The 27,618-nt window shown below is 45.4% G+C and overlaps 1 protein-coding gene and 1 long non-coding RNA gene across 2 annotated transcripts; one reads left to right on the plus strand and one right to left on the minus strand.

The window, feature by feature from the left end:
- On the minus strand, nt 1-26,925 carry NEK9 (NIMA related kinase 9). The gene is made up of 22 exons (XM_064658767.1): nt 26,636-26,925; nt 25,283-25,460; nt 22,285-22,340; nt 21,339-21,409; nt 17,402-17,507; nt 14,355-14,486; nt 13,322-13,432; nt 12,694-12,758; nt 11,735-11,785; nt 10,815-11,007; nt 9,458-9,602; nt 8,277-8,477; nt 7,814-7,860; nt 6,839-6,994; nt 6,346-6,454; nt 5,649-5,810; nt 5,102-5,272; nt 4,827-4,886; nt 4,108-4,298; nt 3,790-3,954; nt 2,895-3,107; nt 1-2,521 (listed from the first exon to the last, which is right to left on the minus strand). The coding sequence occupies exons 1-22, from the start codon at nt 26,822-26,824 to the stop codon at nt 2,399-2,401; spliced, it is 2,895 nt and encodes a 964-aa protein (XP_064514837.1). The 5' UTR covers nt 26,825-26,925; the 3' UTR covers nt 1-2,398.
- LOC135416070 (uncharacterized) lies at nt 17,617-23,572 on the plus strand. Its single transcript, XR_010431423.1, has 4 exons — nt 17,617-18,667; nt 20,896-20,987; nt 22,827-22,944; nt 23,459-23,572. It is a non-coding gene; the product is annotated as an uncharacterized LOC135416070 (long non-coding RNA).
- Nucleotides 26,926-27,618: the final 693 nt, after the last annotated feature.

The raw sequence follows: 27,618 nt of genomic DNA on the forward strand, positions 1-27,618 counted from the left end.
TATGAGTTTAAACATTTATTTAAACAGAAACTCCAAACCACTCCACCCTTTAACCTTTCAAAAAAAGACAATGACAAACTAGTTTTCAGCCAGTGTCAGAGCACGCATAAGTTGTGTTCCACTATAACAACTCAGGAGCAACACTAGCAGGAGACCAACACATATGGAGCTAGCACTGCATGAAGGGGAGAAGCAAAAAGGGTTTGAAACTGCTCAAAGGCACTTCTGCCCACTTGCCTTTCCGTATTCAGCCCGAGACGAAAGTGCTGGCTTTAAACTGCTTTTTTTGTTGCGTAGCTGGCTGGTGTGAAATCTGTGGTCTGTAACAGGCACAACCTGGATAGCGTGAATCCTCTAAGGCACATATGAGATTGCGGAGCACAGGGCATCCTCTGTCAGGAACCCTAATCCTCCACTAGATCCAAGGGGAATCCAGTCTGTGCACCTAGCTTCCCAACTGCAGAGCATTGAGAAATGAGGATAGCAGTGCACTGCAGGAGAGCGACTCCCATCAGCTTGGTGCTTGCTTATTGGACATGGCTCAGGCTCAACTTTTCACTCCTCAAAGGCACTGCTGCAATGTGACCAACAACCCTCAAGCCGGGACCCTGACCTGAGAACTGGCTCCAAGGCACGTGGGGGAAAGGAGAGCAGAGTCACAAGGGCAGCCAAGCACCATGGCCGAACCAGGGTGCCCGACACTCACACCTCCCAGGAGGGCTCTACTCCTGTCCTGCCTTTGGTAGCAACGGACAGGCACTCTGGTATGATCCTCACCCTGGACACTGCACTGGAGAGAACGCACTTGATTCAGCTCCAAGACACTAGCAATAGGCATCAAAGAAGTATTTAAGGAGCATTAAGTTACAAGCAAATGGTTTGGTATCCACCTCTAGAGACAAATGGGGAATGCTGAATTCCCCAGAACAGTCTCTCAAAAGAAGTCTAGCAGAGGTGACAGGATAACCACCTCCAGTAGACCTAAGGCAATTCTAGTAGCATGCCATTGATGAGGATGTTTTAAGCCTGATGAAATCACAATCCCGCTCTCACAGCAAAGGTGAGAGGAACTCAGGACTCCTTAGAGGCTTCACGTAAGGCAGGGGAGGCTAGCTGCTCCCAAGGATCTTAACAATCCCATAAGCTTACTAGAAAGTCAGTTTGCTAACAAATATAAGGGGAATAAAGTTAACCTCATTCTCTAACAGAAAATGAGGAAATCTTGAGCATCAGACCATACCTCTTCCCATCTCCAATTTTCTTGGGAAAGCCTCTCACTTTTTGAAGGAAGGTGAATTCCAGACAGAGATTTGATCATTCATGGTCATCGGGGAAGGCTGCATACTGTGACCACTGCATTAATGACCTATTCTGGGTAGGAAACGGCATTCCAGCTTCATCAAAACACTTCAGTGGAAAAACATGGATTCTTCCCACACCCACAGAGAGTGTAGGCATAGGGGCTGAACAGAAAAGAAGCCAAGCAGGGAGCAGCTACAGGCTTGTGCCAAGAAACCAGAAACTCTGGCACCCAAACCAAGTTGAACAGCTGGAGAAAAAAATGGGTAACTTAGTCTGAGAGCCAGACACTTGGCGTCTGGTTGGGAAGCAGGTGGTCTGAAACCAAGAACTAGAGATCCCACCTCAGACAGTCCCTGCTACTGCTGTGGGAAACGGCACCTGATTCACTCATCTTGGTGCATTGCCTGCAAGGTGGAAAGCCCTCAGAGCCCAGAACAAAGCCTTTTAAACTCTGTCTATACAGACCAGTGGACACAGCCATATGACCAGAAGCTGTGCCTCGAGGCCAGGGGACATGCTGTCTACCATTACCTCCCTAAGAGGAACATCTCCACTGCCTCCAGAATGAGACGTTCGCTGGTCCCTCTGCCCCTGAGCAGAAGGAAGCAGCCTCACCGGCAGGGCCTTACCATGTGGTAGGGAGAGGATCCTAGCCCTTCACCCCTCTGAAGTGAAGGTGGCGAGTCTTAGGGTTCAGCCAGCTTCAGTACAAAACATGTTTCCTCCTCTCATCTAGAGGTGCAGTGATGAATACTGGGGTCCCAAAGGCAGCTCCCAGAAAACAGTGAAACAATGAAAGGGCCACAAGCTGCTACTGGAGCCATTGCCATAATGGGGCCGTTCTGCCTCACGTGTAGAATTGACAGATTAGGTATACGAAGAGGAGCTGCTGCTGCTTCAATCACTGAGCTGGCCTAGAGCTCAGGGGCCCTTCCCCTCTCAAACTCACTCCTAGTTCATATCAAACGTACATGGGTGCTGCTCTGGAGCCTCCGGCCTCGCTCCTTGTCTGCGAGTGACCTGAAGCCAGGAAAGCCGCTCTCTGCATTCGGTTAGTGTGCTGTGAAGTTAGATGGATCCCAGTGGGCTCAGGAGACTAGAGGCTGGAGCGGCACGAGTCCGTTCCCAGGAGACACCAGGAATCTGAATCCAAGTCAGGTTTCGGATCCACTTCCACCTCCTCTTTGGCTGTCTGTGTTCCTTTGGAATGAACCTCCACCTGCCAAAACATGCAGCAGTTGTCCAAACAGTTCTAGGACTAGCTGCTAAAAAGCTAGAAGTTATACAAGGCACAGTTTGTATTCTGCACAGCCATTTGGGACTCTCGGACTACCCATCCCTTCTCATGAGGAGATATAAAGAGGAATCCCAAGTCCCTCAAAGAATGGGCTGTCCTCACAGAAAACTCCTTCTTGGCTTCATTCCTGTTTTGCTACTACCAGAGGCAGCATCAGCTGCTCAGTCCCCGTCTCCCATTCTGCCCTAGGAGAGGCGGCTGTTAAGAGCTGCTTCCCTCTGCACAGCCTCCACAATCTACACAGGAGCATGATGAACCTTGAGCATGGATGTGCACCCAAGTGACGGACGCTCACCTGCTGCATTCCCTCTGTCCCCCTACAGAACCGCTGGAGTTGGGCATTCAGACGAACGGTTTCCTGCTGCAGCTTCTTCTGATCTTCCAGACACTGTAAAACCAGGCCTCGGAGGTGTGTCACCTCCACTTGCAGAGCACTGCACATGCAGCCTGCCACAGGAGATGCATCCTTCCCTTCACCACACGGCAAGGTTGGACTCAGGCAAGTAGGCTGCAGAGACATGGAGGGAAGTCAAGCCAGATTTGAGTGCAAGGCCAAGAGTTGTATATGCCACAGGAAAAAAAACGTGCCCAGAATGTCATCCCAGCTTGTTTCCTGACTTCCCAAACTTCTAATAGACAAGGTCAGCAAGCTACCAGTCATTCTGTCTTTAGTACAAAATCACTAGCTTCCTCCTTTTACTGAGAAAGTTGTTCCTGTTCTCCTATCACCAAAATCCATCTGGTTTAACCCCCTTTCCCTACACATGGGATCTGTGCCTCCTCTTGGCACAGAAAACTGGAATAAGGTAGTCTCACAGGTTGTAATTTCTCAGTGATTTTCTATATCAGTTCTTCTTCTCATCTCACAGCAAATTCAGCTTTCTAAATTTCTATCTTCTGGTAGGCTTCTGGGCCCTTGGCTTCTCTTTTTTTTTCCAATTGCATTAACGACATTTTTCCACAGAACTGGCCTCATTACTTTAAATCTGACCAAGCCCCAGCATTGTGTTCCAGATATTTGTGAACTGTTCTCTTTGCAGCATCATCTCTGATTATCATCAGCCCTCTTTTCCTCATCCAGATGAATTAGGCCAATCCAACAGCCTTTTTCCAGCTCTCCCCATAATTCAAACATTGCCATTTAAGGTCCCCAAGAGCTTTTAGCCAAGCATTCACTTGGATAACATTACCCAGGGCTCCGTTTTGGGCTTGTTTAATCCAACAGGTTCCTCAGAGGCTACTTTGAGTCCCTGAAGTTTCTGGTAAGGAAGAGTCTCCTTCTCAGGCTCTAAAGATGCCATGCTCAGAGGAAAGGGGCTGTCAGGCATGGGGATGAATTCAGCATTCTCCAGCTCCTGGATACACAAAAGCAGCACTGTTAGGCCTTGCCAACTTCCTGCAGCTCGTTTCATCTTCTCAACAAATGCACCAACACCCTCTTGTGGTTAAAAAGGCAGCAAGGCCTTAAGGGCTCCCCATTTTAAGGCATTTCTGAGACACCACATTACCTTCCGCAGCCAACCAGGGCAGGAACTGCTGTCAGCACTGCTGCCTCCCTTAGCTTCTGAGGTGCTGATCCAGCCCCCCAGCTCACGATCAGCTTCCATGGTTCCCCGAAAGCCTCCACTGGGGTTCGGGGTTTCTGCTTCCTGTTCATTATCCTCTTCCTCTCCTCCTCCAGTTGTGCAGCTCTGAGCCACTAGCAAACAAGAGTGAAAACTTTATACTTTTCCCACCTCTGCTATTCCTGCTGCCAAACCCCAGCTGGAGCAGAGAAGATGCATAAATTTGTGCTGTAGGGTCATGGTGAGGGCACATGATAATGGTGTCTCCCTGCAGGCCTCCCCACACGGGGGAGTGTGTGAAGCAGTCTTTTGCAGCTTCTTGGCCCCAGCCATCCCACAAGTCCCAGAAACTGGACTCCAACTCTCCAGCAGCTGCCTTATCAGCTTCCCTTATCAGCTCCCTTCAATGAATTCCTCTCAGCTTTTCCTTGTAAAATTGAAGTTCCACAACTACAAAGGTGTCTCTGCACCATGTTCTTTCTCCTCTGTTTCAGTTGCTGCTTTCTAGGCTCTGGGCCCTCCCTTCCCATGTACAGCACCGACTTGATTTCCTCCCTTTGAGCTCTTCTGTGAGGCCTTTCAAACACAGAGAAACTATGCTGCAGTCCCAGACTGCATCCACTCAGGACTTAAACTACAGCTCCCCAGGGCAGGTTACTCACCAGTACCAATGGACAGGCCACTGCTATTGGATCGGATTGTTTTAGAGTTCAACACCTTTTCTGCAAGAAGAGAAGCATGGTTTCAATTAGAGTGCCACATAGAAAGAAAGACAACTCCTACAAAGCCAGTGTTGCTGGCCTATAGCTCAGAGCAGCTTCCCACATTCCCCTCAGCAATTTGGCCTGTTCCCGAGCAGGATTTATACTCTAGGTCCTTGCAAGGGATACATCATCATAAACAAGATCCCAAACCTTCATCCTAAACTTATACTTACCAACAATGATGATGGTGTGCCAGCCACGGCAGGACAGGTCTGGAACGTGATGCAATGATCCAAATATTGGTCGAGGCCACGAGGTACAAATATCTGAGCCATGAGCTCTCTCAGTCGATGTCATTGCCAGACGCCCATTCCCACCGTTACCCCAAGCAAAGATATGGTTGTCTGAGGAAAAAGAAATTCAGGGGCTCAATTCCCTCCCTCCTTCTTGGCATGTAATTGCTGTAAGAATCAGCCTCTCTGCTGTTAATGCTATCCCAAAGTATCTAATCCATCAGCTCCATTTTCCCAGTGGGAGAACAAACCAACAACAAACCTAACAGGCAGCCACTAAGTCATCACTCTGAGGCCCCAGGGACAGCAAATACTTGGTGCTGCACTGAGACAACTAACAGGGCAAGACAGTTCCATTCTAGGAGTACTTATTTATTTCAACACAGTGCCGTGGGGGTGGTCTAGGAAATGCTCAGTGGGAGCCAGTTAACCACCCTGCAGATCAAGCTTAAAGTAACCCACCACAATTCGGCAAAGACCCACTCACCGTCAGTAGCAGCTATGGTGAATTCATCTCCACACGAAACCCTGATCACCTGCTTACCCCCCAAGGGGCCTCCCAGCAGGTTAATTCCCAGGTGCTTCTTATAGTCCCCAACACCAAGCTGTCCACACTTGTTGGAACCGAAGGTCAGGAGGCGGCCTCGCTCTGAGAGGAGGAATGAGGAGACAGTCACAGCAAGGGCCCAATGTCAGAAGCAGCCATGCATACAGAGAATGAGCAACAGCCCATGACCAGGAAGGACTCTGCTGAGCAGCTAGCCAGGCTGGAAGGGGACAGTGCCAGCCAAGAGGAATGGGTTCAGCCTGGAAATATCTCCCCAGTTCCTTCTCCCACTATTTCCTTTTTCTGATGCTAGGCGTTGAGACTCCTCACAGCCCTCTGACTGATGTCACTTGGGCGAAGCCTGACTTGGTCATAAATGTTTCCTCCGCTAGCCCAGAGCATGAGTCTTCCCAAAACTTTTTTTTTCCCCTTTAAAAAACAGAAGGCTGACGTTGCTGCTTCAGCTGGCCAGGAAACAACACTGCTGAGAAACAGGAATCTTGGGTTCCTGGAGCAGGCATGAGCCTTGCTACCAAGAACACAACGCCTAGTGTGAACCCCTTTGCTTCTGTCAAGGGCAAAGTTGATGTAACATAACTCAGCAACCAGCATTCACTTCATAACGCAGAGGGCTCACCATCAATGGAAGCTGTGTGTGTCTTCCCTGGAGAAATGGTACGGATCTTGTAGAAAGACAGCTGCTTGGCCAAAGTGAGGGAAGTGGCATATGGCACCTCACAGTATGTCTGAGAAAACACACGTGGGTAAGCACAGAGTGAAAGATTACACATTTATCTGCTAAGACCTCCTCAAGTAGGTCCTGGCAGACCACAACATTAAACCTAGACAGTCCCAACACAGATATGGTAAAGAACCGCCAGGATCCATATCACTGGCTAAATCACCATAGAGCAGCTCGCTCTGTTTCATTACCTCAGATCTGACATAAGCCCACAGGGCAGACAGGAAACTGAGGAACAAACTGCCCCTCCTACAATCCCAGTATCCATTGTCTTGGACTGCAATTAAAAAATTGGCACGAAACTAATGAACACTTTGTCACAGGACCTCCATTTCCCCATATAATACTGACTGCTGGGAGCTGGAGCCAGGAATCCAAATGCACTTACATCATGGTTGATTATCCCTGATGTGCACTGATTTAGGCCCAGCTTGTTGAATTCGTTGAGTCCACATGCCAAGACTTTGCCTGTCTGGGTGAGCAAGAAAGTTCCGTCACAGCCACAGTGAACGGACACAATGTTTAAGGTCTTTGGAACATCCACCTATGTGAAAGAAACATATCCCAAGAAAATAAAAATCCCAACACCTACTACACAGGAAGCTGGCACATGGAAAACATACAGGGTTAAAGCAGTGGTACAGCTAGTCTGGACACTGACAATAACAAATGCAGTTATTTTGAATGAAAGCGTAAGAAGACCATAAAGTCTGTAGCACACTGAAACTCTGGTCACAATGTGGAAATTCAAGGCAGACATCAGTGACCAGCACAGGAGCCAGAAACATGGTACATAGGCATCCTGGTCAGCTGGGGTCTACAAGCACCAGACCTAGTTAGGCAAGTAGGGCTGTGTCTGTGCTGTGTGGGTGTGATACTGTGCTTCTGGGCACATCTTTATAGGTTTCTAAGCCCCAATAGGTTAGAATACTTCAATTACCCCCAGCATTGTATTTCAATAGGGTTTTACTTTCAACTAATCTTTAACTCATTTGGTCAAATTCAGAGACTCCCACAGCAGCTGCACTGCTGTGAGTTTCCTCTACAGACCCCAGGTATGCCATTTGGTATTTCCCACTATGATTTCCACAGCATTAAGCTAGTTTTTCTAGTTCAATCATGGAGATTCATAGCAATGAAGCTCTAAGTCATGATGCTGTCTGGTTCGGGAGTGGTATGCCCCTCTGCCATGATCTCTACGGGTAAATGAAGAAAAATGAAGTGAGGAAGCAAAGTTAAAAGCCTCACAAACTCTATGGTACCTCAGAAAAAACACCTGAGCCTCAGAGTTAATATTTCCAAACAGCAATTAATTTGGATTTATATCCGGGCATATTTTGAGAAGAAGTAGTCATAGCTCTACCTTCTGAGGGGTGTAGTGGTCTTCTTCTGAATCCAAGCCCAAGCGCCCTGTGTGAGTGGAAACACTGCAGTTAGAAATGGCCTCACAAAGTGCCCATCCCAACCCTAAGAACTGGTATTGTCTCCCCACAGTCCAAAAGAATCTCCCTACAGAACTACAAACCTGCTGCCTTACATTCAGCATCACCCACCAATCCTCAAGGGAATCCAACCCCACTCATAGAACCACTGTCCTACACACAGGGAAGCCAAGAGGCACCCTAGAGCCTCCCAGAGCAAAGTCCTAAAGGCTCAGTCTCCAGATCCCTATTTTTACACGGAAAGAAAACCCCAAATAAACAATGTTCTCTTCCCCCAGGGGATACAGGCAGCCCTCACCCAGGTGCCGCATGACACACCTGCACCAAGCCACTTTCTGGGCAGGCAGGCCCAGTGCCTTCAGGCTTCGAGGAGACTCTACCTACCATACTCTCCACAGCCCCATGTGTACACTTCTCTGTTCCTGGTCAGCACTGCCACGTGGTTATCTCCACACGAGACTTGCTCCACAGGGTTAGTAAGAAAGAAATCCAGCTGCAGGGGCTCAAGCACTTCAGAGCCATAAGCCTTGTCAACACCGATGCATCCATAATAGTCTGAGCCAAAGGCATACACTTGGCCCTCATCTGAAGGACACAAAGGAAAGCTTAGTCAGCACACAGAGCTTTGTGTTAGGCTGCGTATTAACCTCTTAAGACATGGCCAGAGCAACCTCTTTTCTGCAATCATCCTCTTTAGTGCACAAGAATGTCATCAGGATACTAAGGAGTCCTTCCTTGGTCATGTTAAAATGAATGATCTTACATGACAACCTGCAGCTATTTCAGTGTCAAAAAATCTTTGGTTGGACCTGCAAAGTTCTTTAACAGAAACACACAAATTCATCCTGTGGCTTCCTATGTCACTTCACCACCACACAAAGCATCTAAGCTTCTCTCTGTAAAATCTCTGCTTTTCCAGCACTGGCAAAATAAACTTGAAACTGCCTTGCTGAGAATCATTTGCATGAGTAAAGCCAGATTCAAATTCCCCCATAAGAGACACGACAGCTAACACAACTCTAAAAGTATGAGCAGGGTTAGAACTAGAGGCAGCTTGCAGGACTTGAGCACTCTGAACTGAACAGCAAATCCCAGACACACATCGTCTTTTATCACTGGATGATTCTTTCCCTACACAGTCCAAAAAGAGTTTGAAACACACCTACATTCTTGATGGCAGGCTATTTTGTCTTTAGTATGAGCATACGTGGAGGCAACACGTTCACTGGTAAAAGCAGGGACTCTGCACAGCCACAAGGAGCTGTACTAAACACCCAGCTTCATCACCAAAAAGGAGCAAGCACATCCTTAGGAAAACACCCATCCTTCCTGGGAGTCAATATCTTCCTCTGTGTAATAATGTTGATCTATCTCAAATGTAATAATGTTAACACTATCCTCAAAACTGAGCGATGAGTAACATATGGGGCTTTCTCCATTGTGCACAAAGCTGCTCTGCTACTCTTATGGTGAAGGCAAACATCTCCACAGCACTGCAAACTGAGGGGACTTGTCAACGCCAACGCATCCATAACAGTCTGAGCCAAAGGACTTCCAGCTCTCACCTGTGATGCACACTGTGAAATCATCTCCACAGGACACCTGGCGAATGGCTTTTCCCTGAAGCTTCTCAACATGCTTTGGCTGCCGGTAGGAAGCTCTGTCTCCATGTCCCAGCTGCCCATGCAACTTGGTGCCTCCCTGCATATTCTGCAAGACAGAAATATCTGGTGAGGTTACATATCCACAACCCTAGAGATGGTGCCAGTAGTTACAGCACCTCAAACAAACAACAGAAGACAGCAAGGAACATGAGAAAGTGTGGTAGCTACTCTAGGGAAGAGACTATGTGGCACAACAGCAGGCAATGTTCTCAACGATAGCACAGGCTTCCAGGCAGTTATGCACTAACAAGGAGTGATCCAGTCTCAGGTCACCAGCTGGTGAGGAATCCTTTCTCACCTGCAAGGCTACAGAACGCTCTCTGCTGCAGGGCTGAAATTCATCCTTCAGCTTTTTGACCTACTTTTCTAAATCCTAATGGCTGCAAAGAAATGCATAATGTGAAACAAATGTCACTGAAATGGCCCGACCTAGCAATTATGCAGGAAAAACAAACCAAATAATGTTGAAACTAAAACTAAAATAGTAATAGCCAGATGAAAGTTTTCAGTGGCCATTCCTGCAAGAAGATCCAGCAAATTACTTCAAGTTTCTCTCCTCCCATTCAGATCTCTTTCTTTTCTCACTAACCTACCAGTATTTCCTAATCTGTCTTAACAGATTTTGTATAATCAATACAAAAGCTCATGGAAGCCTGGAAATACAGAATACCTCCATGTCACTGACCATCTAAGCCTGAGATGTTTCAAGTGTTGTTCAAAATGCATTATATGCCAACACTTTTAATTCACTCTAAATTATTACAGAATTTCCATTCATCATAAAAAGCAGAGTTGTTTAGTATAAGACATCTTTGCTTTCATCCACAAGTTGCCTCACAGATGACATCCATATTACAAAAAGGTCACTCAACCCACCTATTCTGATCTTGGAAAACCCTCCTCAAAAACACACAAAGCCAACAGAGCATCACAAAGCCTCCAGTGCATTTCTAGTAGTCAGGAAAGGAATGAAGTGATGTTTGACTTAGTGTTTGGGCCTACAAGACTACCACCTACAATCCTCAAGTGCACAGTCTCCAATACCCTTCCTGTCACAGTGGAAAACTTCTCTCCATAACCCACTTGCCTTGGGAGACTTGGGTAAGTCCCGACTCAGATGGCCTCACAGTGTCCCCTACAATCAGATTTCTCACTTTCCAAGTTTCCTGCCCATCTGATTCTGAGAGGCTTGTGAATGATCAGCAGTGGACCTGGACTCTCCCACCCTTACCCCCTTCCTGCAGTTTCTCTCACTTACCACCCAGGTGTAGAGCTCCTTCTCCACTGTCACCACAGCGAAGTGAGTGTTACCAGCACACACCTGGCGCGCACTGCAGCCACTTTTGATGGCATCCAGCTTCTGGGGGGTGGACTTACCACCCCCCCAGACATACACCTCACTAGTGCGCGAAGTCACCACTGCAATGGGAGCCTCGTTCATGGTACTTGACCTGCACAAGACCCCCCCGATAAAACACACGTGCTTTTAATAATGAGTTTGCATTCATTGTCATCACTCATTTTCCTACTGTTGTCTAGCAGTTTCCTCTTCACAACCACTCATGGTTTTGATTTTCACAAACTGTTCTCCCAACAAACTGAACAACCCATAAACTGGGACAACTTCACATAAAGTGCTCAGATAGTGATAGTACTTCCAAATTTATGAGGAAAAATTGGTCAAATTCTAGCTGACAAATAACAGAAAACCAGCTATACATGTCACAGAAGCTACCTGCTTCACAGAGCAACTCTGCTTACAGTTCCTTGCTGGGAACTGTAGAAAACCTCTGCTCTATCAAGTTTTATGGAAGATACTTTAATAGTCAACATTTGGATAGTCATATTCCTCCTGCTGAAGGGAATCTGAGTGAAAGGAGTGATCTACATTACATCTTAGATATGTAGGCTGTAAAGATTACCTCCTCAGTAGTACAGGGTAGAGCTGGATGGGACCTGCTGAGATAAGGCTCCAACCTTACATATTAGCAGGATATAAAAGGCAGAGTAAAACATGGGACAATAACCATGTGACAACTGTGTCAAATTCCTGGCATTCAGTGATCTTCTAAACTACTGTTCCATTACAGTTGTCTCAGGCTAATACTTGGAGCAAAGTTCCTCTCTAGGGAGCTGTTCTCTCCATACTTCCTTTCAAATACATGTCTAAATAATTACCTTGGTCGCTTATTTGGCCCATTAAGCAGCGTGACTTTCTCTTCCATTTCCCTGCCAAAGGAGAAAAAGCATTTTAGGAAACAGCAACATTGCCCAATGCAATTTACTGACAGGCAGCACACGCGGACTGCTTTCCTTTCCAAGAAAATGCTGCTCCCTCTTGGAGGAAATGTGGCAGCTCTTTACCAGCTCGCAGCAATACACAGTAACTAGGGCAGAAGTAATGTACCACACAGCTAACAAACTTCGAGAAGAACTGAGGGCAACAAACTACATATGTAACAGAATATGGCCAACCAATACCCATATTGCACAGGAATAACCATAAATGGCTAAATATTATCAGGATTTGGGCTTCTAACAGTGCAAACAGCAAGACCAAACTCAAACTTTGCTGACCACCAAGTAAAAGAATATTGGTATAAAGGACAAAGTCTGCCATTCCCAAAGCAACCGATGTGGGATTGAAACAGCCCAGAATTATGGTCCACCTTTCTAAAAAGACAGTGTGTGCAGGCTGATGGTCAAACTAAGCTAAAATGGGCTTTCAGTGCAAGTCTCTCCCAAAGGGGGAGGTGACAAAAGGAGAAAGTGAGAGCCTCTATACTGCATGATATTTTGAATACATATATTCAAAATGGCTTTTTCCAATGACCATAGGAGGATCTCTGAGACCGTTCATTCAGAGATTTGAAGAGAGGGAACCAGCATTCCTCAAAAGGGTCTCAGAAAAGAATGCCTCAAGGTTCTCAATACAACATCTTCCATGACAAAGGATGTAGAGACCTTTCCCACCTTACCCATGCAGCAACAGAACATCAGGTCAGAAGACAAGACTGTAAGAATGCACTCCTCTCCTAAAGAGGATGAAGTACTTCAATAACTGCCTCACTAGTTCGCACAAATCCTCCCGTTTTCCCTGACACCCACCCAGGTTTCAGGCAAGACCATCTGATTACCTTCTGCGTTTGCTGAGAAGGGGATGTTCAAGCAATTCATCTGCAGTGGGTCTCTTCTCTGGGTCCTGAAAGAAGGAGCAACCAGTAATTCTCTGGGAAATACTCATAATCTATAATAAAATCTTGGTCCAAAAGACCTCATTCAAGTCTGCATGGACCTCCTTCCCTGATGACCTTCAGAAGGGAAAAGAATTAATTAAAATATTTAGAATTAATAGGGATAAATGCCACGGATGTGCAGGAGGGACTTCCATGCTCTGAAGGTTCTATGTTTGCTTTCACAAAATTAATTCCCCATGAAAAGGCAGAACCCTAAGAGACTACTGAGATGATACTCCCACCTTGACAGCACTGCATTCAAAAATAAGTGCTTCTGCCAGCCCATTCAATAATTGTCCTCAGAGTAAAGCCAGCAGCCCTCCAGAGCCTGCAGGACTGAATGGCATCTTGAGACAATGCTTTCAGAGGACTGGAGAAAGCCCAGCACTAGTGATGCCTCAGGCCTCACAAAAATTACCCTGCATCGACAACCCACATGCTGAAACAGGCATGTCATTCCCCTTCAGTCCTGAGTTCCATGGCTGAGGCAGCTGGGAAGGGGTGTCTGAAAATTAAAAAGTTCACCAACCTGATCAAGGCAGGAATTCACCATCTGGATCAGCTCCCGGGAGTAGACAGTGGAATCGACTTCCATGGCGCGATTTCCCTGTACAATCTTCACACAAAGGTTCAGGGGATTCTAGGCAGAAGCCAGAAAGCAGCCGTGAGGGAATTGAACTGGACAATGTGTCCAATGGGGAGAGATGCTATAGACCACCATTATTTTCTTCCTCCATCTCTGATCAGGACATATCTCTCTTCTTCCCTGACTAGCAGGTTCCCTAGAAACCTAATTATAACTCCTGCAGAAATGGTACCTCTGATAACCAGGACTTGGTGGCAAGACCCATGAAATTCTCCAACACTGCAGGGAGGATAGGCTTCTCTCTGCATGGAATCTCCTATGCAGCATATTGAGAGAAAGTCAGGGAAGGATGGTATTTTCACATTGTGTCTTCCAGGGTTACAAAATCTTGCATTATGGCAACTAGCAGCTTTTCCCATCTCATGGCACAAGCTGGCAAATCACATATGTCAGCCAGCAATGCTCCCTTTCACCCTCCCCATGCCAGCTTGACCAGACATTTCTTGCAACCAAGCTTTGAGAAAGAGTAACAGGTTTAGATCCTATAAAATCTGAAGGCTGGAACTTTTTGCTACAGAATGCTACACAGAAAATTCATAGCTAGTAATGCAGAAAAAGAAAGAAGACTACAATCACAAACTTTCACCTTGTAGTGAGAAAGATATTTCATGCACAACCATGATACAAATTAGCACATTTTCTATTCTGCATCTCGTAAACCTGGGCTGCAGACAAGGATGGGTTTGGCAGAAGCCAGAGAGGCTTCTACATGAAGGCAGAAAGGTGACCTGCATAAGGAAAATCATGCAGGAATTTTCTCTGGCTATAGCTGTCACTCTCGGCCACTGTTCCCTTAATCAGCAGATTTAAACAACAATGAAAGAAAAACATGACTTAAGAAAGCTATGAGCCAAGTGTGAATCTTAGGATGAAAAAAAAATAAGGTTACTTAATCCATCCTGGTTGGCAGACTTACAGTAGCATCAAAGGTCCTCTTCAGAGTAAGCAGCTCAAAGATGACACAGCCCACAGCCCAAATATCTGATTTGAAGTTGTATTTCACACCCTGGCAGAGTTCCGGGGACATGTAATATGGAGTTCCCACCAGCTAGGAAAAATAACATTTAAAAATCAGAAGTGACTCAGCAGCCTTCAATTCAGGAGCTCTGTATCCATCACATTCACAGAGGACCATAAGCATCTGAGCTAGACACTGCTCTGACACAGCACTGAAGTGACACACTCCACCAACCTTCTGGAGGGGTGGGAACAAGCACACGTCTTCCCTTCTTATCCACAAGCCTGTTCCTGAATTTCTTAAAAGATCCTAAACACCTCTCTGCTCAGATCCTGATGTGGTACATATTTCTCAACAGAGCAGTCATGAGAACACAGCAAGGACTTGCCCCTCTCTTAAACATACTATATTTAGAAGTAATCAGGGCCTTACATACTGACCAGGCATATAGAAACTCTAACAAGAGGTTGAAGGAAAAGGTAGCCAGCAAAGCTTTCAAATACAGATGTCAGCCTATGGGTATGAAGACACTCTGATCACAAGACACTGCCGAGACAAAGGTTACTCTGTCAGAGGGGTTACTTTTGGGTCGGTATGTAGAAAGCTGGGTGGAGTCTCACCTGAAAGGCTTTCACTTCAGAAGTGGTCATTCCTGAACAATTGGTGTAAAACAAACACCCCCAACACACAAAATCCAAAACCCAGCACCCAAATACAGAAAGCCTCCCAGGTACTGCAGAAATAGTGGCATAGCTCAAAGTTACAAGGAGACACAGAACAAACATGGTAAATGATGTAAGAATGAAGCTTGCAGATGAATGAAGCTCATTCCTTAGCAAGGAACTAGACAGAAAAATAAAATGAGGAAGGCACAATTTAGAAAAAGGGGAAATATTTATAGATGCCCTCTTTTCAACTCTCTCAGCAAACCTCCAAGGGCTACAAAGCCTTTGCAGTTCACTGTTTACCTAATGGGCACTTTCAGAATCTGCCATCTCCTTTCCATTTCCTGTTACAGTGTGATAGCTACAGAGCTCTGTGAGTCCCAGCCATAGGAAGGTTTAGAAGCCCAGACAGCTGGAGTATCACAAAGAGAACTAGGATACTGCACCCAAACCCTTTTTAAGCCAAGGATAATGTAAGCTTTCTGTAAGACAGAGACATATTTTCTCTATCTTTCTTGGTAAATGAGAGAAAGAATAATAAGTTAAGAAATCAGTGTTTAGTAAGCAAGATGTAAACATTCTACAAAATCACAATTTTACTGTTACAATTACAAATACTGACAACATGTTTTGCACTTATTTCCTAAAAAATTACTTCCAGCCTGCCACTGGTCATTAGATCACAAATTGAACAACTAGCCCAGAACATGGCCAGCATATACAGAATGAAATCCAGCTGAAAGTACGTAGTTCAAAATTTTTCATACGTGAAAAAGGAAAAAAATGCTTGTGGGTGTAGGTGTAGATGATCACAGCCAACACAGGCAAAAACAAACCTCGAAATTCACAGCACAGATCACATTTTTTTCTGAAAGCCAGAAGGCCATGAAAAGTGTGATGAAACAGAAGTGGTTTTGCTGCAGTGCAGCTCAGCAATGGCTTTATGCAGTAGCCTTGAATTACCACTTACTGTGCAACTGCAAAATAGTGCTCATGTTCTGAAGGAGGATTGGCAAATATTTAACTACACATCCTAGCAGAACACCAACACCTGGCATTAAATCTAATAATACAACTTGGTAAGGGGAAGTGTGAGTTGGCTTGTGTCCCAAACTATAATAAAGGCCTTTAGGAGATAGGAGCTCCAGACAATGTCTCCCTTTCCAAGCCTAACGCTCACTACAGAAAATAATGGAGCTGGGAAATCCAAGCTGAGCCTGTCAGGTGCCTGCAATACAGCTTACTCTGTGTCACAGCTCTGGCTGTGAAAATGCTTTCTGGCAGGGTCTGGAACAAAGAAAAGCTTGACAGCCTTCTGGTAGAATTAATCTCTCCTACAAAGCTTCGCCCCCCTCCAGCAGCATTACCAATAAGCCATACACCTGGTAACCATACCAAGCACTGTAAGTGCCTTTTTTGCTTCTTTGCAATTCAGTTCAGAGACTGAATATTACAGAGATAGGAGATGTGCCTATGAAACAGGGCAATGTCAGGCATGCACATCCAAGCTATTTCAGATCCACCTGAGGCAAAATTTACCTGTTAGCCCAGCAGCATGACAAAACTAATTTTATTTGTTAAGCTGGCCTTAACTAGCCCAGAAGGAGTGCACTGTTCTGATGTGACTACACTGTTGTCTCTGTATGTTCAGCCAGCACTGCCTTCATATTAAACAGATTCACCTTTGGAAGTACCATGCCTAGGGGAAAGCAGGGCAGTGCTCTCTAGCACAGCTACACTGGCACCATTCTGTGCCCACAGAGGCACCTGTCTTTAGTCTACTGCTGCTTTGCAGAGAGACAGACCTCCAGAAGGTAATCTGGGAGCAAGGATAACTGCAGCAAATATGCCAATGTTAGTGAGATAAAGTTAGGAAGTGAAGTTGTAGCAAGGTGGGGGTCAGTATCTTTTCCCAGGTAATAAGTGACAGGACAAGAAGAAATGGCCTCAGGTTGTGCCAGGGGAGGTTTAGATAAGATACTAGGAAAAATTTCTTCACTGAAAGGGTGGTCAAGTACTGGAAAAAGACAAGAAAGCAGCTGAGTCACTGTCCCTGGAAGTGTTAAAAAAAAATATGTGTGGATGTGGAACTTGGGGATGTGTTTTAGTGGTGAACATGGCAGTGCTGGGTTAACAGTTGGACTCAATGACCTTAGATGTCTCTTCCAACCTTAACAATTCTATGATTCTATAACATTGAGGGAAATCGAGGGGAGAGGGAAAGGAAAATAAGAGAAAGCAAGCAGCAAGAATGTACAGCATCCCTGGTCTTCTGCAAGGCATGCAGAGATGGAAGAAAAACAAAACTCAGTTTGTGTTGTGAAGAAGGCAGATACTCACAGTCTCAGCCATAGAGTACTCAGAGTTCAGCTTCTTTGCCAACCCATAGTCTCCCAATTTAATCAGGTTTGCTTTGGTTAGAAAGATATTTAATGTCTTTATATCTCTGAAAGTAGAAAAAAGAAATGCAAACACTCAAATATATTTGCAGAGTTCAGTCTTCCACACATTACTATACCTTTCCCCCAAAATGAAGTACTTGCTACTCTGCCAGCACTTGCCTTCACACACACACACACACACACACACACACACAGAGTTCTCCAAAGGCAATTTTACCCCAAATACCAGGGCAGTAACTGCAGTTATACAGGTTTTATCACATTTCCCGCACAAATACAACACAGTTTAAAAAGCTCAGTCTTCAGAACCTATGTAAAGGCCACAGATCAAAGATAGTTCTTTCCCCCCTCTCAGTTTCTTCTTGTATGAAGGTCATGAAGCAGGTCTTATTTTTCCTGGTTTTATAAATAGACCCAAGCCAGAAGTTGCTGAGCTCTCTAAAAACATAAATGTAAGTATGAATATGTATGTATGCAAATATAAACACACACATGGAGGGTGTGAAACAGACGCCACTCTAGAACTTAAGCATAACGTCCTTACCCCTCAAGAACAGCTCTTTATAATACGACATAGGATTCTAGCCCATGAGTTGGCAGGGCTGATTAAGAAGGCTTTCAACTAGGTTTGAAGGGAGCAGGGGATAAGACCAGGCTTGCTAGAGATGAGCCTGGAGGCAGCATGCCAGTGTTGGGGATGAAATGGATAGCCCAGCTGAAGTGCATTTACACCAATGCAGACAGCTTGGATAACAAACTGGAGGAGCTGGAAGCCATTGCGCAGCGGGAAAGCTATGGCACAGTTGCCATCGTGGAAATGTGGTTGCATGACTGAAGTGTTGCAGTGGATGGTTATAAGCTCTTCATAAGCGAGAGGAAAGAGAGGTGTGGTGTTGACGTGGCTCTGTACATTAGGGAGTGTTTTGACTTGGTAGAGCTGAAGGACAGTGATAAGGTTGACTGCCTATTGGTGAGAATCAGAAGGCCAACAAGGCAGACATTCTGGTGGGAGTTTGTTACAGACCACCCAACCAGGATGAAGAGGCAGATGAGATGTTCTGTAAGCAGCTGGCTGATGTCACAATCGCTAATTTTTGTGGGAGACTTTAACCTGCTGGATGTCTGCTGGAAACCTGACACAGCAGAGAGGAGGCAGTCCAGGAGGTTCCTGGAATGTGTGGAAGATAACTTCCTGACACAGCTGGTAAGCAAGCCTACCAGGGGCAGTGCCTGCTGTTTCCAAACAGAGAAGGGCTAGTGGGAGATGTAGTGGCTGGAGGCCGTCTTGGGTAGCAACCATGAAATGATTGAGTTTTCAGTTCTTGGTGAAGTAAGGAAGGGAGTAAACAAAACCTCCGCCTTGGACTTCTAGAGGGCAGACTTTGGCCTTTTCAGGACACTGGTCCAGACAGTCCCTTGGGAAACTGCTCTTAAAAACAAAGGGGTCCAGGAAGGCTGGACATACCTTAAGAAGGAAATCTTAAGAGGTGCAGGAACAGGCTGCTGGAGAAGCCGGCAGCCCATGGCTTGGACAGATGCACTCTTTGCTGGGTTAAAAACTGGCTGGATGGCTGGGCCCAGATAGTGGTGGTGAATGGTGCCACATCCAGTCAATAGTGGGGTTCCCCAGGGCTCAGTATTTCAGCCAGTCCTGTTTAATATCTTTATCAATGATCTGGATGAGGGGATTGAATGTACCCTCAGTCAGTTTGCAGACAACTCCAAGTTGGGTGGGAGTATTGATCTGCTGGGGGGTAGGAGAGATCCTGCAAGGAGGATCTGGACAGGCTGGATCCACGGCCTGAGGCCAATGGTACGAGGTTCAATAAGGTGAAGTGCCAGGTCATGCACTTCGGTCACAACAACCCCATGCAGTGCTCCAGGCTGGGGGAAGAGTGGTTGGAAAACTGCCAGCAGAAAAGGACCTGGTTGGCAGCTACAGACATGAGCCAACAGTGTGCTAAGGTGGCCAAGAAGGCCAGTGGCATCCTGGCCTGTATCAAAAATAGCGTGGCCAGCAGGACCACAGAAATGATTGTCCCCCTGTACTTGGCACTGGTGAGACCACACCTCGAGTTCTGGGCCCAGTTTTGGGCCCCTCACTATAAGAAAAACATTGACCTCAATGCTGGAGCATGTCCAGAGAAGGGCAACAAAGCTGGTGAAGGGTCTGGAGAGTAAGTCTGATGAGAAGCAGCTGAGGGAGCTGGAGTTGTTTACCCTGGAGAAGGCTCAGGGGAAACCTTATTGCTCTCTACAACTACCTGAAAGGAGGTTGTAGCCAGGTGGGGTTGGCCTCTTCTCAGAGGAAACTAACGAGAGGACAAGAGAAAATGGCCTCAAGTTACACCAGAGGAGGTTAAGGTTGGACATCAGGAAGAATTTCTTCACTGAAAGGGTTGTTAAGCATTGGAATGGCCTGTCCAGGGAAGTAGTGGAGTCACCATCCCTAGAAGCGTTCAAGAAACAACTGGCCATGGCACTTAGTGATGTAGTTTAGTTGATATGGTGCTGTTCAGTCAAAGGTTGGACTCAATGATCTTTGAGATCTTTTCCAACCTTAATGATTTCAAGATTCTATGCCCAGAAGACCAAAAGGCTGCTGTCCACAAAAATGCTGAACTCCAAAATTCATTGAAAACACTTTCTCCCTGACAGAATAATCTATATGTAGTTTCACAGATTAATATAAGAGGCTGTCAATGGAGAGGAAGCCATTGCTTCCCATGGCCAACACTTCATAACACTCTCTTTTCCTAAAGTACCATCAGCAACTTCCAAGTGTAAATCAGGATAACACCAAGTAATGCAGCACTTTGCATTCATCCACCTGGGGCATCACAAAGTACTGGGTTACTCTGACAATGTCTGCAGCAGAAGGAAATCACTGCAAACGTTTAAGTAACTGCTCAATTCCTTATTATGGAAGGACTTAGGGCCACACATGACCAGACGTGGTAAGCAGGAAATCACTGCAAAGCAGAACAGACATGACGTCTGCTTCAGGTCAAAAACTCAGGTGCTACTTTGCTGAGTATAGGATACCAACCCTTCATTAGCAAGGCTTGCCAATTACCAAAGATTCAGAATGGCAGCAACCAGGATGCTATCCTACACAAAACATCCTCACACACCTATGCCCGTAACTTAGTGCAGCACACATTCCAACTGTGCTGGAAGTGGCTATCTACATGTGTGACACTGCCCAGAACATCATAGCCTCCCTGAAGCATACATAAGCCATGAAGTTTACTGCTACCAAACACAAAACGGCAACAAAAAAGGTAATTAGCTACACATTAAAATCTCAAGAGTCACTGTCAAAAAAATTACCACTACCAGCTAACAGACTGGACTACTTCCTTAAATAACATGCCAAAGAAATAAGATTCAGCCAAATGCAGGAGAAATTTTTGTATGGTTATATTACAGCAATGCAGTAACATGAAGTTTTCATCACTGTTATCCTCCAGGAATTATAGAGGGATGTACATATTGCCTTGAAGCCATTAATTGTGAAGCAGGTAGGAAGTACCTTTGGCCTGTGGTAACTGCCCTTCCTACCCACTTTAGCAAACATCATTTGTGTGCTATAGCAATAAAGGGCAAATTTACTTCCTTCCTATATGGATAAACTCTTTATTCACAAAGCTGCAACTCCATTTTTAAATACAAGGTTTCCTGCACCTTTATCACAAGACAGTTTCTAGCCCAATAAAATTCCTTTACAGAAGTGATCCTTAACATCTAGGCAGTCCAACTACACTTTGGAGAGAAGCTCAGTGCTTGCTTTAAACATAGAAGCGAAGGAGTTCTTTACTCACACCCATGAATCGCACTGGTTACCTCAGCTTTGCTACATTTACTTCACTTACCTGTGAAGAATTCCTGCTCGATGAATGCAGCTCACGGCTGATGCAATTTGAAAGAGATACCAAACCACCATCTGCACAGATACGAATATAAGTATTATGTGAGGCTCAAAAAAAAACCCCAAAAAAACCCACCACAAAACCCCACATGTCCCTGTCACACCTGTCACACTGAGGCACAGCAAGAGGGTCTGGCCATACCATTTAGATGTTCTTTCAAGAGTATGAAAATTTAGAATTTCCTGTTTTGGAAATCTCTGAAAAGATACTCCAAAAGGTCAGTTGTGCTACTGCCATTCATAGTGTCTGTCTTGACAAGTGTCGCAGAATTCAATAAGTGAAAAGACTTGGAAATGACAACTAATGACCACATGGGAAACATCTACAGTTGTGCTCTCCAAAATATGAATTCTGACCATTTAATATTGTCCGTGAGCCAGAAAGCCTTAAAAGTCACTATATAAAACAAGTAAGTGTAATCGTTATTCACCTCAGCATGCGATGAAAGCAGACAGCAAAAAAACAAGTTTAAATAAAATAAAGAAAAAAAAAAAGAGCAAGAAAGATTCAAGGAAATTACTCTGAAAAAACCTACAAAATGGTTAAGAAGGGAGAGAAATCAAGTACCAACTAGGAAGAAACACAGAAAGAGGTTTTAAAGTTAAATGTTTGCCAAGATGTTAAGGTGATGAAAGCCTGCTCTCTTTCATTATTCCTCCTTTGGAAATATGTACTTCTTACAGACAGTCAAAAAGGAAAATAAGAAGTTTTGGACAGTCCATAAATGCTCACAATATTGAACACGAGAGGAAGGGTGCCAGCCCCCAGATAAACACAGAAATTCCCTACCAGCATTCTGCAAAAAATTTTGTAGAAATACTCAAATAACTAGACAGATGCCTAGAACATTAGGTCAGCCCCACTGCTCTCTCAAACCAGTCCAAATTACCTCTTCTTCAAATAACTTCTCTTTCTGTCGCAGAATCTTATCGTAGAGGTTCCCCCCTGTAATTACAAGTTAATGAAAAAGATAGAGAGGTTAATGGCAGCAGTTACTTTGCTCAAGTGCTGCTGGGAATACTCAAATCCCCTAAGAGATTTGATCAACCACTACAGCTCTCTCTCAGCACTCTTCACTCAAACTGGACCGGTACTCACAAAATTAAGTTCTTCCATCTAAGAACTTCACTGGCATATTTAAGCTTAAGCAGAGATGATTCTTTAACACAACCATTTTACTCTGAAAAGAAAATCAGTAAGCTAGGCTAGTAGTCCCTACTTTTTTACATGTATGTAAACATGTACAACCTGTACATCAAATCATGTGAGATGGTCCTCCTCAGCATTATATATAAATAAATAAGAAAAGAGTAATAAAGCAATTTTAAGGTCAGAGTAGTCCCTGAAAGCACCATTTACTGCCTTTCCCGACTTACTGTCCAGCTCTGACCTGCCTCTCTTTCATCTGCCCTGCCAAATACATGGATGCAGAATTCACAAAGCACTGACAACAGCAGCACCACCAACGAATCTTCAGGGCACCTCATAATTTCAAGACGGCAGACTGAAAATCAAGGACAGCTAAAAGAAACAATGGTGAGGGCTGCAGGTAGTGAGACTGTCAGATCAGCATCCAAACAGTAAATCCCAAATCTCTGATCACATCCTGTTGCTATTCCAGTTCCCAATTATCATATATTATGTCCTAACAATAACAGATCACCAGGACCTTCCCCATTCCCACAGGTATGGTGCAAGACAGCTTTTGGCTGTATGATTTCCATGAGCCTGTCAAGTGCTTCCTGGCCAAAGCAGATCACAATGGCTCCTTTGCCTCCTTGAGGAACTTATTTCAGACTTTCCTGTTAGGAAAATGTTCCTAATTAAGATTCCCTTCACTTAATTTCTTCTCATTCAGCTTTGCTATAACTTCTCAACATTTCTTTTTTCTGCCCTATGTTCACATTTGCAAACTATCTACAAATCACTCTTCACATTCATAATTTAACCAAAATATTCACGTCTGCCTCTTCTTATGAACCTCTTTCCTAGTGATTCAGACTATGCAGGCTTTTAGTCAATTCTGTTCCTCATCTCTCATTTTTTCCCATCTTTTTTTGCAGCTTTTCTGAACCAAAGAGCATCACGATAGGTATGACACTGCCAAAATCCTACACAAGGAGTCAAGTTAGCTCCTGACTCATATAATCAATACACATATACAAAAATCAAACTAATTTACTATTTGTTTTATCGAATCACATCTAACATTCTGACATATGTTATTCTCTCTTCAACGAATGTATTTTATAGGATATTTCGTCCCAAATCTATTTCAGATATAGTCACTGATGTTGTCCCATGGTAAATCCAAGTGTTATGGTACCATGATACACATGGAACTAAAGGCAAATAAATCAATAACTTGGCTTCCTGCTCTGTAAAATGGGGGCAACATTTACTCAAATTTGAAACTATTTTCTAGATCTTCAGAAGAGATGTGCAAGCTAAACAGTAAAACCTTTGGATTCTGAGAAGTGTCTGACAGTGATTAGTCTACCCTTACTTTAAAAAATACTCACAAATTATCTTGGGCTTGTACACTGTAAAAGAGGTCACAGAGACAACTATTAATGTACTGGCAGAACCATTATGCATAAGTCCAAGTAAGATTCCCTCTTTCTCATGTCCCTTGTTCGGTACCTTAAGGCAACGCAGGCTGTATACTCATCTCTTGGTTATTATCCTGAAGTAAAACAGCTTAGAGCATTAACAAAAATGTGCACAGACATCAGTCCTAACCAGCTTCTCTCTGTCCCCTCCAACAAATCTATAATGGCCCCAAGCATGCAGTCTTTTCAGGGCAGATAAGTAACTCACATAGAGAGAGTACCCCTAAAATAAGAGGTGCCTCAAAGAGCTAAGATTCCCCTACTCTTGCACTGGACTCCACCCCGCATAAGAACAAAAAGCAGAGAAGCAAAACCAGCTTTAGCCAACCTGCCAACCAGGGTGTTTAACACCCTTCAAAAAGACTTTGCACAACTCTTGTGCTCCCCAACCTGTTCCAGTGAAGACAATCTAAGGCAATAACAACAAGATGATAGACTTTTCCAGCAAAAACGGGTTCTGCTGATGAGCCAAAACAATGCAAGCCCTATACATACACTGGACACTTTGCTAGGGGAGCTCACTCATCCAAATAGGAACCACACTGCAGTTCTAGACAGGTATTCTGTTCCAGCAGCATTACCCGTATATGACCTCCTCTTCCTGCTGTCTAACAGCAGCTGCTAGTCAGAACCTCATACCAAACCCTTCTATCACTCCCTCCCAGCTGGGACTGTTTCCCCTGCAAACTCCAAACACCACCATTTGAACTGGTTTTGGATGGAATTTTAAAATTTTCTCCACCACCAGAAGGATCCAGTTTATTGCTGGTTTTTTGTCTTATTTTAATAGTAAACGTAGAAGCTGAAAGCAGAAGACAGGAAAAAGTCCTGATTGCAGTGTGACAGGAGATAATTAAGATTAATTATAAACCTGTTTAAGTGACACTACTGCAAAAAAGAGCCCTGCTCTGTACTGGCTGAGAGGCTCAATTATTCTCATGGTCTTTTCCCACTGCCCACCCAAAACAGCATAGCAAGGTGCACCTCAAGTGTACATTACCAATATCCCACTTCTTCCACTACATCAGCCATTCAGAAGACTCAGGAAATCATTTGCTGCCTAAACTGGCTGCACTAACTACTGGATTTCTTTTTCTGGCACCTGAGACACAAATCAACAGGGTTCTCAATCTCTTTTTAAGGAGGTACACAGCAGAATTCACCTCCACTCCTCTGCTCCCCAGATACCCCCAGGGATACTCCCTGCAAGTTCTACAGGAAGGCGACCCAGAAATGTGGCAGGTGCCTCTTTGTAAATGGGAGCAGGGACCTCACCATTACAGTACTCCAGCTCAATCAGCAGCGTGGTGTTATCCATGAAGTGATTGTAGTATGCGATGATGTTCTCATGCTGCAAGAGGGCAAGGATAACGATTTCGTTCAAAGCATCACGACGCTCCTTTTCTGACAGCCGGGTCAGGTCCACTTCTTTCCACACTACAAGTGAGTCATCCTGAAACACAAAAACATCTTTTAATTAAAAACACACTGCTCTGAAGACAACAGTATGTGCCTTTATAGCAGGAAATTAAAATTTCAGAGAAGGTAAAAGACTTTCTTGTCTCTTACAGATTTCAGATAAATATTCTTCACAACATAAGTTTTGAGGTTTGCTGTTTGTCATTAAAAATAGCAATGGCCTGAAGCCATCTTTCTAGATGGCCAACACTCACTTGGGGGGGGGAAATAAACAAAAACAAAACACCAAACCAAGGGAAAGACACAGAGTTTGTTTTATTTCAATAAAAGCTAAACATACTCCAGTTCAATAAAGGGAGAACAGTGTATTTCCAACCTTATAACTGCAGGATATTGTACAAGACCATAAGCTGTCACAAATACTACAAAAAAAAAAAAAGCCTAAAGAAAAAAAACAACAAGGAAACAAGAATAAATGTAGTTTGCCCCTGTTAGGCCCACCCACATTGTCAGGCATGCTGTGAGTGATCTGTTAAGTGAACAGCTTTCACTTAGAACTGCCCAAGCCATGACACCTCAGGGTGGCCAGAAAAAAAAAAAGAACTTCCCTTAGCAACTAAGTCAAGCGCTTTTCTTTGACAGCCGCTAAAAACCACAACTACAATTGAAACTGGATGGGATTAAACCACTTGGGAGCAACGGGAGAACTGGCTTTTCAGTCTGTCTCCCCTGATTATGCTGAAACATTGAGCACGTGGGAGAGTTACCTGTATGAGATGCCCCCACGTTTTCTGTGACTGGAACAAAACACAGAAAAATGAGGAGTATATTAGCATCAGAAGAGTCTCCACATCTCCCTGTGAAACTTCAGGGGACCGAGAGACTGACAGTGCACAAACGCGCCAAACCCCAGACCCAGTGCTCCTGGACACCGAGGGCTGAAGCTGCCACTTCGAACCCGGGGTGTTCCCAGAGCGGCGTCGGGAGCTGTCACCGTGAGGGCTGCCGGTCACCCCAGGCGGCTGTCGGTGTCATCCAGGGGCCTGTCGGTCACCCCAGGGGCCGAGCCTCGCTGCGGTTCCTCGGGCACCGCGGCCTCCAAGCACCGGACTCTGGCGACCGCCCCGCTCGCCCTGACAGCGGCCCCGGGCCCCTTCGCAGGGACGGCGGAGCGGGACCCCTCTCCCGCCGCAGGGGCAGCCCACCTACCTCGGTGCGGCGGTACAGGGTGGCCTCGCCGAAGGCGCCGCGGCCCAGGGTGCGGATGGGGATGTAGTGCAGCTCCTCCTGCTCGCCGGGCAAGCCGCCGCCGCCGCGGGAGCCGCCCCTGCCCGAGGACTCGCTGCCGAAGTCGGAGCTGATGGAGTCGCAGTGCCGCTCGTACTCGCCCAACGACATGGCGACGGCGGCCCCGCTCGGCCCGGCGCTCCCTCAGCGCGGCCCCTGCGGCCCCACGGGTTCCATGTCGGCTCCCGATGGCGACCCGGAACCGCTTCCCGCGGCCGCCGCGACCTCCGCGCTCCCGCCCCGCCGGGCCGGGCCCCCGCCCCGCCCGCAGGGGACCCGGGGCGCGCGGAAGCGCGGCTGGAGGCGGCCTCAGCGCCCAAGGAGTCAGGTGTTCGTAGTTGTTTTCTTACAAAGCTTTTAGTAATAAAAAGCTGCCTGAAGTAACTGATTTATATCAAAAAAGTAATTACCGTTTCTTATTGTACAGATGTTATTTTTTGTGTTTGCTTAACTGTGCTACACATAATATACATTACTGAAAAATAATTGGCACAACGGAGCACACACATGGATAAACACCACGACTGTATCCCGTGGACAAAGATCTACTGGAGAGGTGAGGGCACCTGCAGTGGGTACACATTTCACACCATTAATAAAAATGCAGTGGTGTTTTTCTCTGTGCCACTCACAGTTCATGGATTCTCTCTCTGACCAAGAAATAAACTGAGAGCTTCATAAATATTTTAGCTTTGGAGCTGCAATAACTTCTCTGTCATAAAGAAGTATTAGCAACTTTAATCTTAGAAAAGTTATTTATTTTCTTCATAGATTATGCACACCATCATTTCAATGTTCTGTTTTCAAAGTTCAGCAGTCACAACCATAGGCAGGAAAGCGAAGTTGAATGATGGAGAACATTCACTTCAAGACAGATGATCAACACTTACAGGAGACATCAGGAG

Source organism: Pseudopipra pipra, chromosome 6 (assembly GCF_036250125.1).
Source record: "Pseudopipra pipra isolate bDixPip1 chromosome 6, bDixPip1.hap1, whole genome shotgun sequence".
NCBI lineage: Eukaryota > Metazoa > Chordata > Aves > Passeriformes > Pipridae > Pseudopipra > Pseudopipra pipra.